Source organism: Pleuronectes platessa, chromosome 2 (genome assembly GCF_947347685.1).
Source record: "Pleuronectes platessa chromosome 2, fPlePla1.1, whole genome shotgun sequence".
In the NCBI taxonomy this organism is placed as follows: Eukaryota; Metazoa; Chordata; class Actinopteri; order Pleuronectiformes; family Pleuronectidae; genus Pleuronectes; species Pleuronectes platessa.
This window is the reverse complement of record NC_070627.1, coordinates 12,497,810-12,512,957: the sequence shown is the minus strand read 5'-3', so window position 1 is coordinate 12,512,957 and position 15,148 is coordinate 12,497,810. Positions and strand designations below refer to the sequence as shown.

The window sequence follows — 15,148 nt, the reverse complement described above, 5'->3', positions numbered from 1 at the left end:
GTTAAGTGGTGCTGTGACAGCTTTTCCAAAGGGAATCTGTGCCCGATGAGCTACACCGGTAGTAACAGTTTTCACCTTCTCCCTGTTGTACCCTCTCTTCTCAGGAAGTTCATGATGTGACTAATCTTGGCCTCAAGCTCATAATTAAAGCAAATCCAGTAGGAAGGCAAGTGTCACTGATATAGTATTTTTTTTGCTATTAGAACCCAACAGAGGAACAAGTCTCAGTTTTTTTCCAATGGCAGGACTGGGGAGGATGTAGATGACTACTCTGTCACATTCCTGAACTTACCCGAAGACAAGTAATGGCACAGGGTGATAAAAGAGGCCTAGAGGTGGTTTGTATTGTTGCTGCAGGTTGAAACATTTCATATTTTTATGTCTAACCTAACCTTTATAGAACTTGTATTTGAAACTTACAAAAACACAAAATGTAATGGCCCGAAGAATAGATCTTCAAAGTATTTGTTTTGGTCGACCAACTCTTCAAGCCAGGTATTATCATTGATGTCAAATGAAACAAATATTCAGAATAAAGAAGCCGACAAAATAAATGATAAGTATAACATATTTGAACTGCTGTATACCAACCCTGCATGGAAGGGATGATTGGTATCACTGTTTTATGGGCTGGCTCAGGTTTGAAAAACAAATAAACACAGAGAATCAATGCCATATTTTATTATCTTGACAGTCATAACTAAAAAAGAACACAGATAAGAACACATAAGAATTACTTCCTTTAAAAGGCTGTTAAAGTGCAGCCACAGTTTATAAAGATAAAACCTTTTGAGTAGAACCACCCATCTGTACACAATACATGTCATGTTTTACCTGTGGGACATTCCATTAAGAAATATTGCCAAATTTCTGACATGTTAGCAAGCTCTGGTTAACGTTAGACTATCGGAGATCTCGTTGGCGCTCTGGTGACGGATTAGCACAACAGCTAATTGGTAGGTAGGCAGTTTTCTCTAGGTGCAGCTAATCTACTTTAAAGACGTGGAATCAGATTGATGAATAGATTTGCGTACTCGCAGCTGCCCGACTCACCATTTATGTCAGTACCAGAAGCATTCCAGTTTCGGCAAATCTCTGAGTGTAGATGAGGGTGGCGTGGTGGATGAACTCCATGCTTGTGTGTTTGCTGAGATCAGGACGTCTCACCGGACCATGAATGGACTTTGTGTCATCAACAGTGAGACCACAGCCAAGTTGTCATCACATGAGGGGGCCTGTGAGAGTATGGGCTGTTTTGAGAGAAATGGTTATTTTTCCTGCAACCTGGCCAGTTGTGATGCTCATGTTACAAATCATGTTTTTATCTTTGCTGTGTGTACTGGCGCTCTCTGAAAACCAACTAGGGAGCAGCTATGAATAGTTGAATGGTTGAAGAAACAGAAAGAGGGGGTGGCCCCGTCTCCTTGTTGCCAGAAAATGATTCTGGTTCTCTGCGGTAAAAGGAAAGAGCCTGTCTGCTCTGCCAGCGCAGCACACAGAGGGGTCTTTGTGATTCTGATCAGTCCTTTATTACTGCTTCAACTCACAGCGCCTCATGTACGATGGATGCATCTGCTCATCTAGAATATACTGCGCATTAATCTGTAATAGCACAACTAGTTCCTACCTGCTGAGTTCACAGATAAACAAACTGTAGATACCTGAGCTCCACAAGAGACAGTTGTTAAAATCAATTATGCATCCAGTCATTTTATTGGCAAATAAACACTGGGTAGATATCCAGCTCTGTGCAGATTGATTAATCCTGTGCAGAAGCACGTTGTCCCCTGATGATTAAGCAGGGTGTTTACTGTCAGAGATGTGTGTACCTGAATTAATGATGAGACAGTTGTTTGGTGGTGTCTCACTGGGATAAATTAACGTTCTCTCTGTTTGTGAATAATTTGATTTGTAACACTGTTTACCATCTTTAAGACTTGAATCACAGTTCCCATATTGGATTCCAAATACGTGCATCATTTTCATAGTATTACCAAGCTAGTTATTTACAGTCGAGTGCAGTGTGTAGAATCTCTATGTATTTTCACCTGAAATCTTAAATGCTCACTTGCACCCACAAGATAAATAAAAAACAATATGTTTTACATAGCACTGTTTTGTCTGCTGTGGGCGGCTGTGGCTGAGGGGGTAGAACGGTCGTCCTCTAAACAGAAGGTCGGCGGTACGATCCTAGTCTTCTCTATCCGCATACCGAAGTATCTTAACCCCCAAATGCCCCTCAAAGAGAAAAAAGTGCTGCCCATACATGCACTGTATAAATGGGTGAATGGCAATTGTGAAGTGCTCGAGTGCTCATCAAGCCAAGAACAGCTCAATATGAATACAGACTAAGAGATTGGATTGTCTGTTACTGTCAAATCCAAAGGCAACTCTAAAGTGGTCCAACACCAGCACAGGCCACTTCTCCTACAAACACCTTGAGCGTGAAGAATGAGGATGCTCTTTTTTCGCTGCTGTCCACACGTGTTTACCTCCCTTTGGGCTTGAAATATTAATGGATGAGTGTTATTCTGGAGTCAGGAAGGTGACCTTCATGCCTGTGTGAGTCCACAGAGAGACACATATTCCACTTTCCACCACCTAGTAATGTAAAAAAAGTGGAAAAAAAGGGTCTGCCTCCCGGATAAGCACCAAAATTTCTCTCCTGACCCATAAGACATCCCTCCTCCAAGTTTGGTGATAATCCATCAAGAAGTTTTTGGGGAAAATACAAAGGCCGACAAAAAAAAAACTGAAATCCAGCAGGGAAACATGAGTTACGGCTCTTATGATGGAGAACATAGCCTCAGACGTTACTTTTACACCCCTCCCTGTGCAGTGGGGATCTCTCTCTCAGAAAGTGCTGGACGTGTTTGAAAATGATGAATGTTGACAGCGTGGGATGGGGGGGGGGGTTAGAGGGTGACAGTCCCACTCGCTCTGTTGGCTCCAGGCATGGCTAATGTTTTTTGGCAAGGCTGGGTCAGGTGGCATGATGGGACAGTGCATGGTGGCAGGGTCCAAGCAGCACAACAGACGTGTCGAACACTCAAACTTATTCACTGCAACAAGATGACAACGGTGTCAGAGCACAGCTCGCCGTATTTATTATTGTCAGGTTTATTCCCTAACAAGCAGAAAACTGTTTTGTGCAGTGTGGGAATGTCAACTTTTCTGTATGGTACTTTATTAAAAAACTATTTGCTTGGCTGTCTCAGAACTAATGCTCTTAGTTTTGAATCCTTAATGGGTGTTTAATTATTTATTTTGAATCTACATAACCCGGGTTGGTCTTGGTCAACAAACCACATTCTGCTTTCTGACTGCACATATTTTTTTCTATTTGCCACAAGTTTACAGATCATTTCTAAAATCATTTATTTCTACCTGAAGTGTCTGAGTGGTGATTTTTCAGAGTGGAGTGAAGTGAATGGCAACCAGTGGCTATCCTTATAGTGAGGAATCTTACAATTTATATTTATTAGATTCATTGAACCATTAAAGCTAAATATAAATCATCATTTGTCAAAATATGTACCATGAGTCGAGAACAATTGGCATCATTGTAGCATGAAATAATCACAAGCCCTGAAATAAGCTCTTCATGCATATCTGTACATAATGTCCTCAAAATGGATACATAAATAAACCAGACGACCCAGAGGACAGAATGTGATGTTCGTGCCAGGTCATCCCTGGGTCACTCATGTTCTCACAGCAGGAAGAGTCCCTGCTTGTTCGCCAGTATTCCGCTCACATAGGCCGAACCCAAAGCAACAGCAACATGCAGTTCACCAGATTCCTCCGTAACGTGTCAATGTTCTAATGTTCCAACAGGTGCAGGCGAGTCTGGGAAGAGCACCATAGTAAAGCAGATGAAGTAAGTTACAAAAACCTACTTTAAAAAATACTTTTTAAATTATTTTTAAGTATTAATTCCTCCCACTCAAGGGAACTTGTGTTGGGTGAGACAACATGATAAAAGCCCAACATGACCAAATCTGATGACAGGCAAACACATAGTGAGAAATACATGTTTTTTATGCCTCTGCGCCATCAAAAGCCAATGGCCAAATCTCAGGAACACCTCCAAGGATTTTTTTTTTTAATTTGGTGAAAATGTTCACTTGGACTCAAATTTGACTTGATATGATTCTCAAAGGTTTAATTTGATCATACAAAACTATTTTTTGTCTTGTGAATGCAACATCTTATAGAGAGAAAAGAGAGAATTTCTCAAAGGTCAGAGTCACGATAAAGTTGCCTTCTTTGCCTTGTGAACGCGTTAGCTTAAGATCACCTCGAGATAATCCTTTCAAATGTGGTGTAACGTGTTCTTCAAATTTGTCCATTTATCATTGGAATTTGATAACAATTTTAGTGGTCTAAGGTCATAAATTAAGTAGGTCATATAAAGTGACCTCATATGAGTCTAGAAAGACAAACGATGTAAACTGATACTGCACTGGCCACATTGTGGCCATTCTGGTTTTGATAAATTGTGATGATAACCAAAAGAATAACACACCTGTCAAGTTGTGTTTCAAATGTTCAGTTCTTTTTTTTATCTATAACTGAAAATAATATGCTATCTTTTAAATCATAATAGTAATTAGAGAGCCAGAAAATCTGTGCAGGTGAAACCAAGAGCTTTTGAACTGACCATCAGGCAGATTCGATCTGAGTGTTTGGCTCAGTAGTTAACAACAGCAATCCATGTGATCATTAGATAAGATAAATATGATTCCATGTTGTTTTATAGGGCAGTGCATGGCCTTTGCTGTTTGGTATTGCCATTTACTGCTCCTAGTACAATAATAGAGTGTGATTACAGAAAATGTTGTAATTCTGTTCTCAAACACACACACACACACACACACACACACACACACACACACACACACACACACACACACACACACACACACACACACACACACACACACACACACACACACACACACACTGAACCCCAAATGACTTAATTATTCACATTCCTCGGGGCTAGCCAGGCATTGAATCTATTTTTTATGAGTTTGGAGAAGGAACAGTCTGTCGCTCCTGAAGCCAGGTTATTAACACGTACAAATAAATCAGCCCACGAGTCAGAAACACTCACATGTAACAGCCTTATGTAACACCACACATCAAAGTGTCCTGCGTAAAGCAGATATCATAGCAGTAAAAGTTAGGAAAAACATAACAAACCTCTTCCAATTTAGAAAATTATGTATTTGCTAAATGAGTTACATCAACACACTGTTAAAGGTAGCAGGCTGTTCACTTAACAATTCACGGGGGGGGCGGGGGGTCTCACTTCCCTCTACAGCCTGGATGATTTACAATCTCATGGTAGGATGCACACTGGTACATGCACAGACGCTGAGCTCCCTCCCCGCTCAGGTCCAGAGCTATAATAATATTGCAAGAGGTAAACTGAGGATACTGCATCAAACGGCTGCTGCAGACTTGAGGCAGTTTGAATGTGTGTTAACCCCACTGCACCATCCTACACAGCCGTCTCACAGGTGCATGTTTCTTGGTTAGACACGTTAACGATTGTTCATAAAAGCTTCCTTACCAAAATGTGTTAATTATATCAGTTAAGTTATTACTCTTTGTATATCTCTTAGTTTATAACAGTGTAGATTATTATGTTAATCTTAAATACTGATGTGTTGAGGAATGTCGTCGACTGGTGCACTTAGTGGAGTATAAACATATTCTGCATGTGAATGAACAGAATCTGTGGACAATGGACAAGATTTGATGGTTGTAAGCCTAAAAGGCCTAAATATCTGCTATCTGCACCTGAAGCACCAAAACATGGTCTGTTACACCAGAGACAAATTCTTTTTTTCATATGGTAATTGATGGGCTCCAAAATATATTTGTGAATGAAGGGTTAATGTGTAGACTTTATTAAATGTTGCATGATGTTTGCTATTCTCAGGATCATCCATGAAGATGGCTACTCAGAAGACGAGTGTAAGCAGTACCGGGCGGTGGTTTACAGTAACACCATCCAATCCATTATGGCCATTGTTAAAGCAATGGCCAGTCTCAAGATAGACTACATCAACCCGTCCAGAGCGGTAAGATGCACACACAAACAGAAGAGAACACAACGTTTCTGTTATAAGTACATTTCTGTGTATTACTACATCTATGTGGTATGTGCTATGTGGTATTACCATCCTCTGATCAGGGCTTCAGTTTACGTACAAGAAACAAACTCTCAACATGCATGATGGCATACAGACTTGCAAATGTCATACTATTGCAAATATGATATGTCCGAAAGCTAAAACCATAAAAACCATCATCATTGTGTGAGAAAGCAGAAAAGCTGGGAACAGATCAGGCCACAATAAAGCAAAGCCTGTGTTTTTTACTGCTCCTTTCTGTGGTGTATCTAGTGTAGTTACCAAGATTTATGCTCGTACAGAATTGGGATCGCAAGAGTTTACCTTTTGTTTCTGTGAAGCCGCAACGTCCATTTCACTTGTGCTTCTGTCTCGATCTCTCACTACAAAAATGTTATTCCCTCACCTCCACGTTCGAGCATAACCCAGTGAACGAAGACATTGTCAAGGCCGCGACGCCTCTAGGAAACCAATTCTGTTTCTCCTGCCTTGCCACCTCTCGGCAGTTCATGTTCAGTCAATAACTCTGGCGAGCTGGCAAAGGCAGCATCATGGCATTCACCTGTTCACAGGAGCCGTTTTTCACCGCTGCTGGAGCTGTGGTTGTTAGAACAAACAGGAACACGTTGTAATGGTTCTCTCTCCACGTCCTCGTAACCTGCAGGGAAACTGTCCTGCTCTCACCCACTTCGCCTCCTCCATGTTTGATCTGCTCTTTTCTAAAAAGTTGTGAAAGAGGATGAATGTGTGCATATAACAATAGCAGCATCAGCAGATGGGCCAGGGATCGCTGTTTGGGATAGATTCATTCACATAAGAACATTTTAGCAGCGCATTTCCTTTGCCAGTTGCCTTCTGCAGCATCAGCAAGGACAAATTAATTTCTTGTTTTAAAGTTGGGGTCTTTCTCACTGGATATAGATTGTAAACAGTAGGCTCCCATTGGCAAGTTTTGACTTGATTTGGAAAACACTATTACACTGTCGACATTGTGGTTTAGCCATTTTACCTAATTTGAAAAATGTGTCCCTGTTAAACTATAGATGCGCTGTACAAGAATGGAAACCTTTACCGGCGAATGAACGGTTTCAAGAGGCTGAACAAACTGCACCGCCTTACAGAGAAAAACATTCTTTGTTTGATATCATCATAAAGTGAATATCTGAGGGATTTGGGACAATTGGTCCAAATCTGGCTTAAGGGTCAAAGTTGAATTTGCTTTTGAGGTGGTTTGATTGATGAATCGTTTTGTCAGTTAATCAAAACAGTAAATCAATTATAGAAAATAATCAGCCGCTCAAATTAAAACACACTCACAAGGCTCATCAGAAAACAGGACACACACACACACACACACACACACACACACACACACACACATGCATCAAGACAAGCACCACCATCATCAACAACAAGTCACAGCTTCAGGCAGAGCTCCACCATCCCTCTCCTCCCTGTGAACACTTATCAGAACACTTATCAGCCAATGAACAAGCTGCCACCGAGGTCTAACAGCGCTTGAACCCGCTCCTGTGGAGGAGTGTGTGCCACCGTGATTTAACAGTGAATCCCGTCTCTGTCTTCTTCTGTATCTGCAGTGGGATTGAGGACTCTGTTGTGGTCATTAGAGCAGGATGGATAGATGTTTTTTTTATTTCTCTCACTGACAGATCTGTCAAATGGCCGCGTGCAAGTGACGGTACTCTCACAGACTCCCACACATGGCAATTAGTGTGTTAGCCTGCCTGTACTTGCACACAGCAGCCCTTCAGAAATTCACACACACACACACACACACACACACACACACACACACACACACACACACGCACACGCACATGCACAAACACGAAAAAATGTACATCACATCAACACGTGCTCATTCACACATTATACAGGCTATTTTCTGTTTAGTTTGGTAAATGGGGCAACATGGGTTCCAGCAAATACGTCACATTCCCATGCAGAGATTCATTGTTGTATACTCCAACAGTTAAACTGAAAAAAAAACAAAAAACTGTTTCATTTGTGGTGTCTAAGCTCACTAGTCATAATCCATCCAAGCAAATCCTGCTAAAATAAAACACATTATTAAACCACAATAAAAACAACAGCAATGCAGAACTGCAAATATGCATTTCTCCTCAAATATAATAAACAGACAGAAAGATTGTGTTTCCGATATGAAAAAATGTGAAGCGCTGAGAAATTCAGGGATTAATTATTACTTCATTGCATTAACTCAGAGAAGAGGATTGACTTCATGCAAACAGGAAAATGGAAACTAGAGAGAAGCAAGCAGGGTGACAAACATCACGAAATCCAACCACAGTCTGTTATCACAAGTCGGCTGTTACCTCGAGTCACACCAGCGTATGTCACCTATCTCGTATATGCTTGAAGCGGCTTAGTGTTTCGTAGGTTTATGTGATATCATCATCGCAATCGTCACATCTATTGCTGCTTTCACAAGCTGCTTTCTTGGCAGAAGTTCAGACACACAGTGAACATGTCTAAATGGGTTTTTACTAAAAGCCAAGAAGATTCTTTCAATGTCGTTGGATCACATTAAGAAAACTGTATTTTCTGTGTAAATTGTCACTCTGTTTAACAGATGATGCTGAGTTAGTTAGTCAATTTCTCTAATGAACAATATGATTCACTTATTCTATGTATTCTGTTTTATCATTTGAGTTTTTTCACAGTAAACATCTATGTTCGGCAGTGATTCTGTTCTTGCAACAACCCAGTCCTGTGTCCTTATCGCCCCCTGCAGGACGATGCCCAGCAGCTCTTTGCCCTGTCTTCAGCAGCCGAGGAGCAGGGCCTTCTTCCCGGCGAGCTGGCCAGTGTGATGAGGCGACTTTGGGGAGACAACGGTATCCAGAGCTGCTTTGCAAGGTCGCGAGAATACCAGCTCAACGACTCTGCAGCATAGTGAGTGTGACTCTGTGCTTTTGTTCTTTCTCGGGCCGTTCTACCAATTCACAACTATCATATACTGGGATATGTAGTTACATTATTTTCAAGTGCAATATTCATTCTTACATGTAACCTTTTTTTTTCAAGTAATTATTAGTCTTGTTTTCATTTGTTGTGTATAAGTCTGATTTTAAAGTTTGTTTTTTTATATTTAGAAGACACAGATTGCATATACATTTTCAGGCCTGTCAGTATCTATGGGGTTTAAAAGCCAGAACATTTGTGTGGACAGAGATTTGTTTTAGTTTGAAACAAGATAAACATAGTGGTATGGATGTAGCCGTCTTCTTTTGTGCTACCTTCTCTTGTACAATGAGAATAAAACGGTTCTATTTTATTCTATTCTATTCTATTCATATTCAAGGCTGGTGAAATGTATGATTTTCAATGTCTGCCTCACTTGTGTAATATTTAGGCTGCCACTCTGTGTTAACGCACTATAAATGTAAATGTAGGGAAACCACAAATCCACAAGATGCATGTGCATCAATCTCATCCTTCAGTCCTGCTTGTAACTCACATTTAATCAAGTGAAGCGGATGGTTTTGTATGGGGCCTTTCTGCACGTACAGTCTGCACATCCCTAGCTCACCCACACACATATGGATGGATAATAGTGCCATTAGGGTTTTTTTGATGGATTTAGTGGTGGAGCCCCGTCAGCTTCTCTCATACGAGCTGCAGTGAGAAACCCTGTCTTCTCCAGGGGGGTATGGAGACTGGAGTGTCCAATAACTTTCATTTGAACGATTACTTCTCCCTGTCTGGGTTTGATTATTTGACGCTGTAAGTTGATAAGCAGGGAACAGAAGATGACGAAATGAGACTCAAGGCAACTTTACCCCAAGTAAACTTAACTATGTGATTTAGCAAAAGCCGCAAGAGATCACCCTTTTTTTGGAATAGCCTGATTGTTTTTATGTCACTGATTTGCAAAGTCTGAAATGTTTGCTTTGTGTGATTGGCTCAGTGTGAGACAGAAAAGTCCATCCGTCAATCCACCTTCCTCTCGCACAAGACATCTGAAGAGAATTTCTCCAAATTTGGTGCAAAGCTTCAGTTCGACTTAAGGAAAGACTGATTAAATTATGTCGGTCAAAGGTCAAGGCAGCTGGGATTTCACAAAACGCAGTTTTTGGACTCTCTCTCAAGATCGCTTTTAGAGAATGTTATTTCATCTGGCACCAGCATTCACTGGACTCAATAACTAAATAATTCTATCTCTTCACGTCAAGTCTTCCAGTTTTTCCAGCCAACTATTTATTATTAATATGTCGATGTGACTCACGCGAATGCCACTTCCACTGAGATGCTGGATATATGTCTCTCTGTGAGGCGTAGGTTGGCTGGACCACTAAAACTCCCAGCTGGCCTTTGTTGATGATGCAATGTTGAGCAAATGGGGCAAGCTGTGTCAGGCACAGTCTGTCAGTGCAAACGGAGAAAAGACAAGAGCAGAAAGATTGACAGTGCATGAACATAAACATGTTTTTTTGCTTAGTGTGAATTTAAACTTTTTCTATAATGTAAAATGCTCTTATGTGTAAAAAAGACAAATCAGCTGTGTAAATGGGTCTCATGTAGTATTTGATTATTGTATTTAAATAGATCATAGAGGTAACAACAAATAATCCGTTTTTTCACTAATACCGATGCAACGATTTACAAAAGTAAAGCAAATTGGTAAAGAATATGCATGTTTCCATAAAAATCCACCCACTAAGGACAGAACATAGTACTACTGGTTCATGGGGTGATGAGTAAATGCAATATTGATACTTGGCATCCACGCTCTGACATCAAGTCCCCCCCCCCCCCCCACAGACACAGTGCACCAAATACAGCAGAGACAAAAATGACGATGAAATATGTATGAAAACATTGCTTATATTCCGAGCCTTACAGTTATTTCTGTAGCTGGAGATCTAATATGTAGTGAAATAAAATGGACATACTGAAACTCAGCACAATCCCTTGATAGCAGCAGGCTGTTTCATCTGGTAATAATTAACTCCAGCATATCAAACCTGTAACCATGCATGGCCTCAATACAGCAGATAAGGGCAGAGGATGTTGCAACTTGTTAAGCCCTGGGAGACAAATAATACATTTTTATTGATTAAGTGATTGATTTATTGAGATAAAATATTAGGTTGCTTTTAGGGGCAGGAAATAAGCAGCAGTGAATGCATGTATATATAAACTAAATATTAGCTATGAGTGGGGATGACTACCTGCAATATCTTGCATGTTAGGAGGCTATACAGGCATATGATAATGTGCACTCACTCACACTGACTACTAAAGTCATGAGTCTGTAATCAGATTTCTTTATATTTTCTCAATTCAGTGCATCTACTTATGGAACTCAAAGACGAGTATTTCACCACCATGGTATCTAAGTAATATATGATTTTTGTTGTCACCAAAAATAAAATAAATATTTGCTGCCATACTAGCTTCATTGAGAATTCAGCCAGCAACATCTCTCAGTTCCTGTGTTAGCTTGCTATGCTACAGCGTCTCTCTACTAGTCTCTATTGCACTGTTATCTAATAATGATTTATCCATGATATTGTAAGAACAATGTAAGAATGTGCGAGTGGTCTCCTGTAGTAACAAACTATCCAGACAATTATCACCCAGACCCATCACTTCTCCATCTGCAGATGAGTTGACAACCAACGTGCGGTTCTTTAAAAGGCACTTAAACAGTCTAATGAAATGATGTGAGCGGAGTCGTTTAATGCAGCCTGATATGACTCACTCCCCAGAAAGTGTCACAAACGAGCTTACTACAGTTCAATGCAGTTCAGTAAAATGCGAGTGGATTTTAATGTTCATGAACCACAAGTGCATTAGTGACCTGCGTGTTTATGTTTTCTTTCTCTCTCTCTCTCTCTCTCTCTCTCTCTCTCTCTCTGCTCTCAGTTACCTGAACGACCTGGAGAGGATAGCTAAATCAGATTATATCCCCAGCCAGCAGGATGTGCTGCGAACTCGGGTCAAGACCACTGGCATTGTGGAGACTCACTTCACTTTCAAGGAACTGCACTTCAAGTAAGGTCAAAGGGCACTCACATCATTGTCAATGGACTTCAGGTCTTTTTGAAGCAAATAAATGAATGAACATGGTAACATGTCTCTCTCGAGGGCTCACTCACCACCGATCGTCGCTTTAAGTGAAAACCGATACAAAAAGAAAGTGGAAGAGCAGTAGTCTACATTAGCTATTAAAGTAGCAGTGACTATGTCAACACATGAGTTTTCATTGAATTAGGTCCTGTAGGTGAAAACAGTGTCATTCCAGTACCAGACTCCTCTGCACCTGCTCTGAACACTAAAACAAAAGCAAAGTGAACGCTGGCGATGTACCCAGTTTACATCATTACCCAGAAATTGCTTAACAGCTTCATTTTGAGGAATAAATCAAGCAGCGACTGACCCTCCTGCCATGAAATGTGCAACTCAGCAACTCAGAAGCCAATTTACCCCAGCAATCAAGCGGCTAATTAGCATGATTGCGCCGAAAGCTGTATAAACAAATCAGACGTGGCCATCGAGCTCTCACTCAAGAAGAGGAAGGTCTTTATTTTGCTGCTAACATCCGAGATTGTCCTCCATGGCACAGCTCTGTGGATCTTACATAAAACATGCCTGGACCCAGCCTGAGCACTCATGTATGGGATAGTCACAGATGTATACATGTTTCTATTAATAGAAGTAAGTGATTTATTTAAGATTGGATATAAGGAAGCACAAGCAGAGAGTACAGAGTATAGCTGAACATCATATTACCAGAATAAAGTCATAATGTCACTAGAATAAAGTCAGAAATACTACAAGAATAAAGTCATAATATAATAAGAATCTAGTCATTATATTACAAGAATAAAGTCATAATCCTACAGGAATTAACAACTACACAAAATAGGCAACTTCCTCCAACTACATTTGCTTCTTTCTTCTGAATGAAACAGTTTTGTGCACAATATTTTCCCTCAGTAAATCATGCTCTGTTTTATTGTATTTCAATCTTTTCTGAAAGGAATGATACATGCAAAGAAATAAAAGCACTTAGAGCCGCATGGCTCTGGTGTGACCTGTTTCCTGATAAACTCTCTGATATTTACCCTCTGTCACAGCCTCAGTATTTGGCCTGAATAATTCATGGAGGAAATCAATAAGTAGAAAGTCACATTTTTATAACTCGGCCCCTGTTTCTCATAATAAGTAAGGACAGGAAACGGTAACAGATACAGAGAAATGCCATCTTCTGCCAGTGGTGTCATTTAGATTCATCAGGACGGTGCGTCACTGGCACCCGCTAACCTGAACAGATTGTGACTTCACTGACACCTCCTATTTATTGTCTGTAGCGTCAAAGAATGGCATCTGCTCTTGATGTGTTCGACTATATTATCACTTCAGCCATGTTGGTTTCTGCTCGCACATCTAACAGCTTTCGATCTAAGCTCTCTGCTTCATCATTAGACAGTGCTTTGCTCTGAATACAGAGGCCTGCCTCTTAAAGTCAGCGCTGACCCTGGAATCTTTATCCGATATCTGATGGACACTTCTCCAGCCCTTTTATTCTGAAAGCTGCCTCATGAAAACTTAATGTTCGCCCAGCGATAGAATGTCACCCCGACTTTCTTCTCCTTCCTCTTCTCTTCAACTGTCATCTCCTGAGACGTCCCCCTTCAGTGCCCTGCTCTCCATCAGCTTCACCTTACTGTCTCTCATTGTCGCCCTCCGTACACACACACACACACACACACACACACACACACACTCACACCACCTCTCCTCTGCTTCGTCCCCCTTGCAGGATGTTTGATGTGGGGGGCCAGCGCTCAGAGAGAAAGAAGTGGATCCACTGCTTTGAAGGAGTCACAGCCATCATCTTTTGCGTTGCACTGAGTGCTTACGACCTGGTGCTGGCTGAGGATGAGGAGATGGTAAAAAAAAAAAGCTGTCCTCTCATATGCTTCAGTGAATTTTACAAGCTGTATAATCTGGATCATTGTCAGTTTGAGGTAGTTTAGGTTGTACGACATTATGACTCCTTGTTATGGCTCAATAATAGGGAGCTCCAGGTTGTGAAATTGGCTCATCTGAGCTTAACGGTAGATTTACAGCTGAGTGCAATTATGTAATAAAAGTGCTAATGGATAAATTTTCAAGTGACATGAAGCATTTGACCCCAATTTTTCAATGAGTTTATGATTAGTGCTCAGGAGACACACAGCCTAACAAAGCCCTGAGGGAACGCCCCCTGCTGGTTATTCCTCACATTTAAAACATGAACAACGTTGTCCCCTGGTGGCAGCTCGGATGTTTGGTCATGAGCCACGACTAATGTTTCTTCTCTTTAGAATCGAATGCACGAGAGCATGAAGCTGTTTGACTCCATCTGCAACAACAAGTGGTTCACCGAGACCTCCATCATCCTCTTCCTCAACAAGAAGGATCTCTTCGAGGAGAAGATCACCAGCAGCCCTCTCGCCATCTGTTTCCCCGAGTACACAGGTACGGAGACACTAGCACCCCAGGGTCCTGCTGCACCCCCGAGAGAAACGCTGTGACAGAAACGCTGTGACAGTGCTTTGTATCGGCTCACAAATTAAATCACAACTGAACATAATGTGACCTCACCTCCTCGTCTCTCCAAACTGTTTCATCCAGGAGCCAACAAGTTTGACGAAGCAGCCAGTTACATTCAGACCAGGTTCGAGGACCTGAACAAGAAGAAAGACACCAAGGAGATCTACACCCACTTCACCTGTGCCACTGACACCAAGAACGTGCAGTTTGTCTTCGACGCCGTCACCGACGTCATTATTAAGAACAACCTGAAAGACTGTGGTCTTTTCTAAAGGTACGACAGAGGGATAACGCACTCTGTGGGATGAGCTGTAAACGGACTGTGGTGATAGTGACACTGATCTTTTTGGTCTGAGCTGAAATTAAACTTTCAACTCAAATGAGATCTCCAGGTCAGATTCAGTCTCTGAAAT

At 41.2% G+C, this 15,148-nt stretch overlaps 1 protein-coding gene across 1 annotated transcript in view; it reads left to right on the top strand.

Moving 5' to 3' along the window:
* Positions 1 to 15,148, top strand: part of LOC128448062 (guanine nucleotide-binding protein G(i) subunit alpha-2) — a 32,368-nt gene that overhangs the window by 15,869 nt on the left and 1,351 nt on the right. The window contains exons 2-8 of the mRNA XM_053430600.1: positions 3,838 to 3,880; positions 5,954 to 6,095; positions 8,923 to 9,083; positions 12,060 to 12,188; positions 13,960 to 14,089; positions 14,507 to 14,660; positions 14,817 to 15,009. Of these exons, the coding sequence (XP_053286575.1) occupies positions 3,838 to 3,880; positions 5,954 to 6,095; positions 8,923 to 9,083; positions 12,060 to 12,188; positions 13,960 to 14,089; positions 14,507 to 14,660; positions 14,817 to 15,007 (950 nt within the window). The 3' untranslated portion in view covers positions 15,008 to 15,009. The remainder of the gene's footprint in view (positions 1 to 3,837; positions 3,881 to 5,953; positions 6,096 to 8,922; positions 9,084 to 12,059; positions 12,189 to 13,959; positions 14,090 to 14,506; positions 14,661 to 14,816; positions 15,010 to 15,148) is intronic.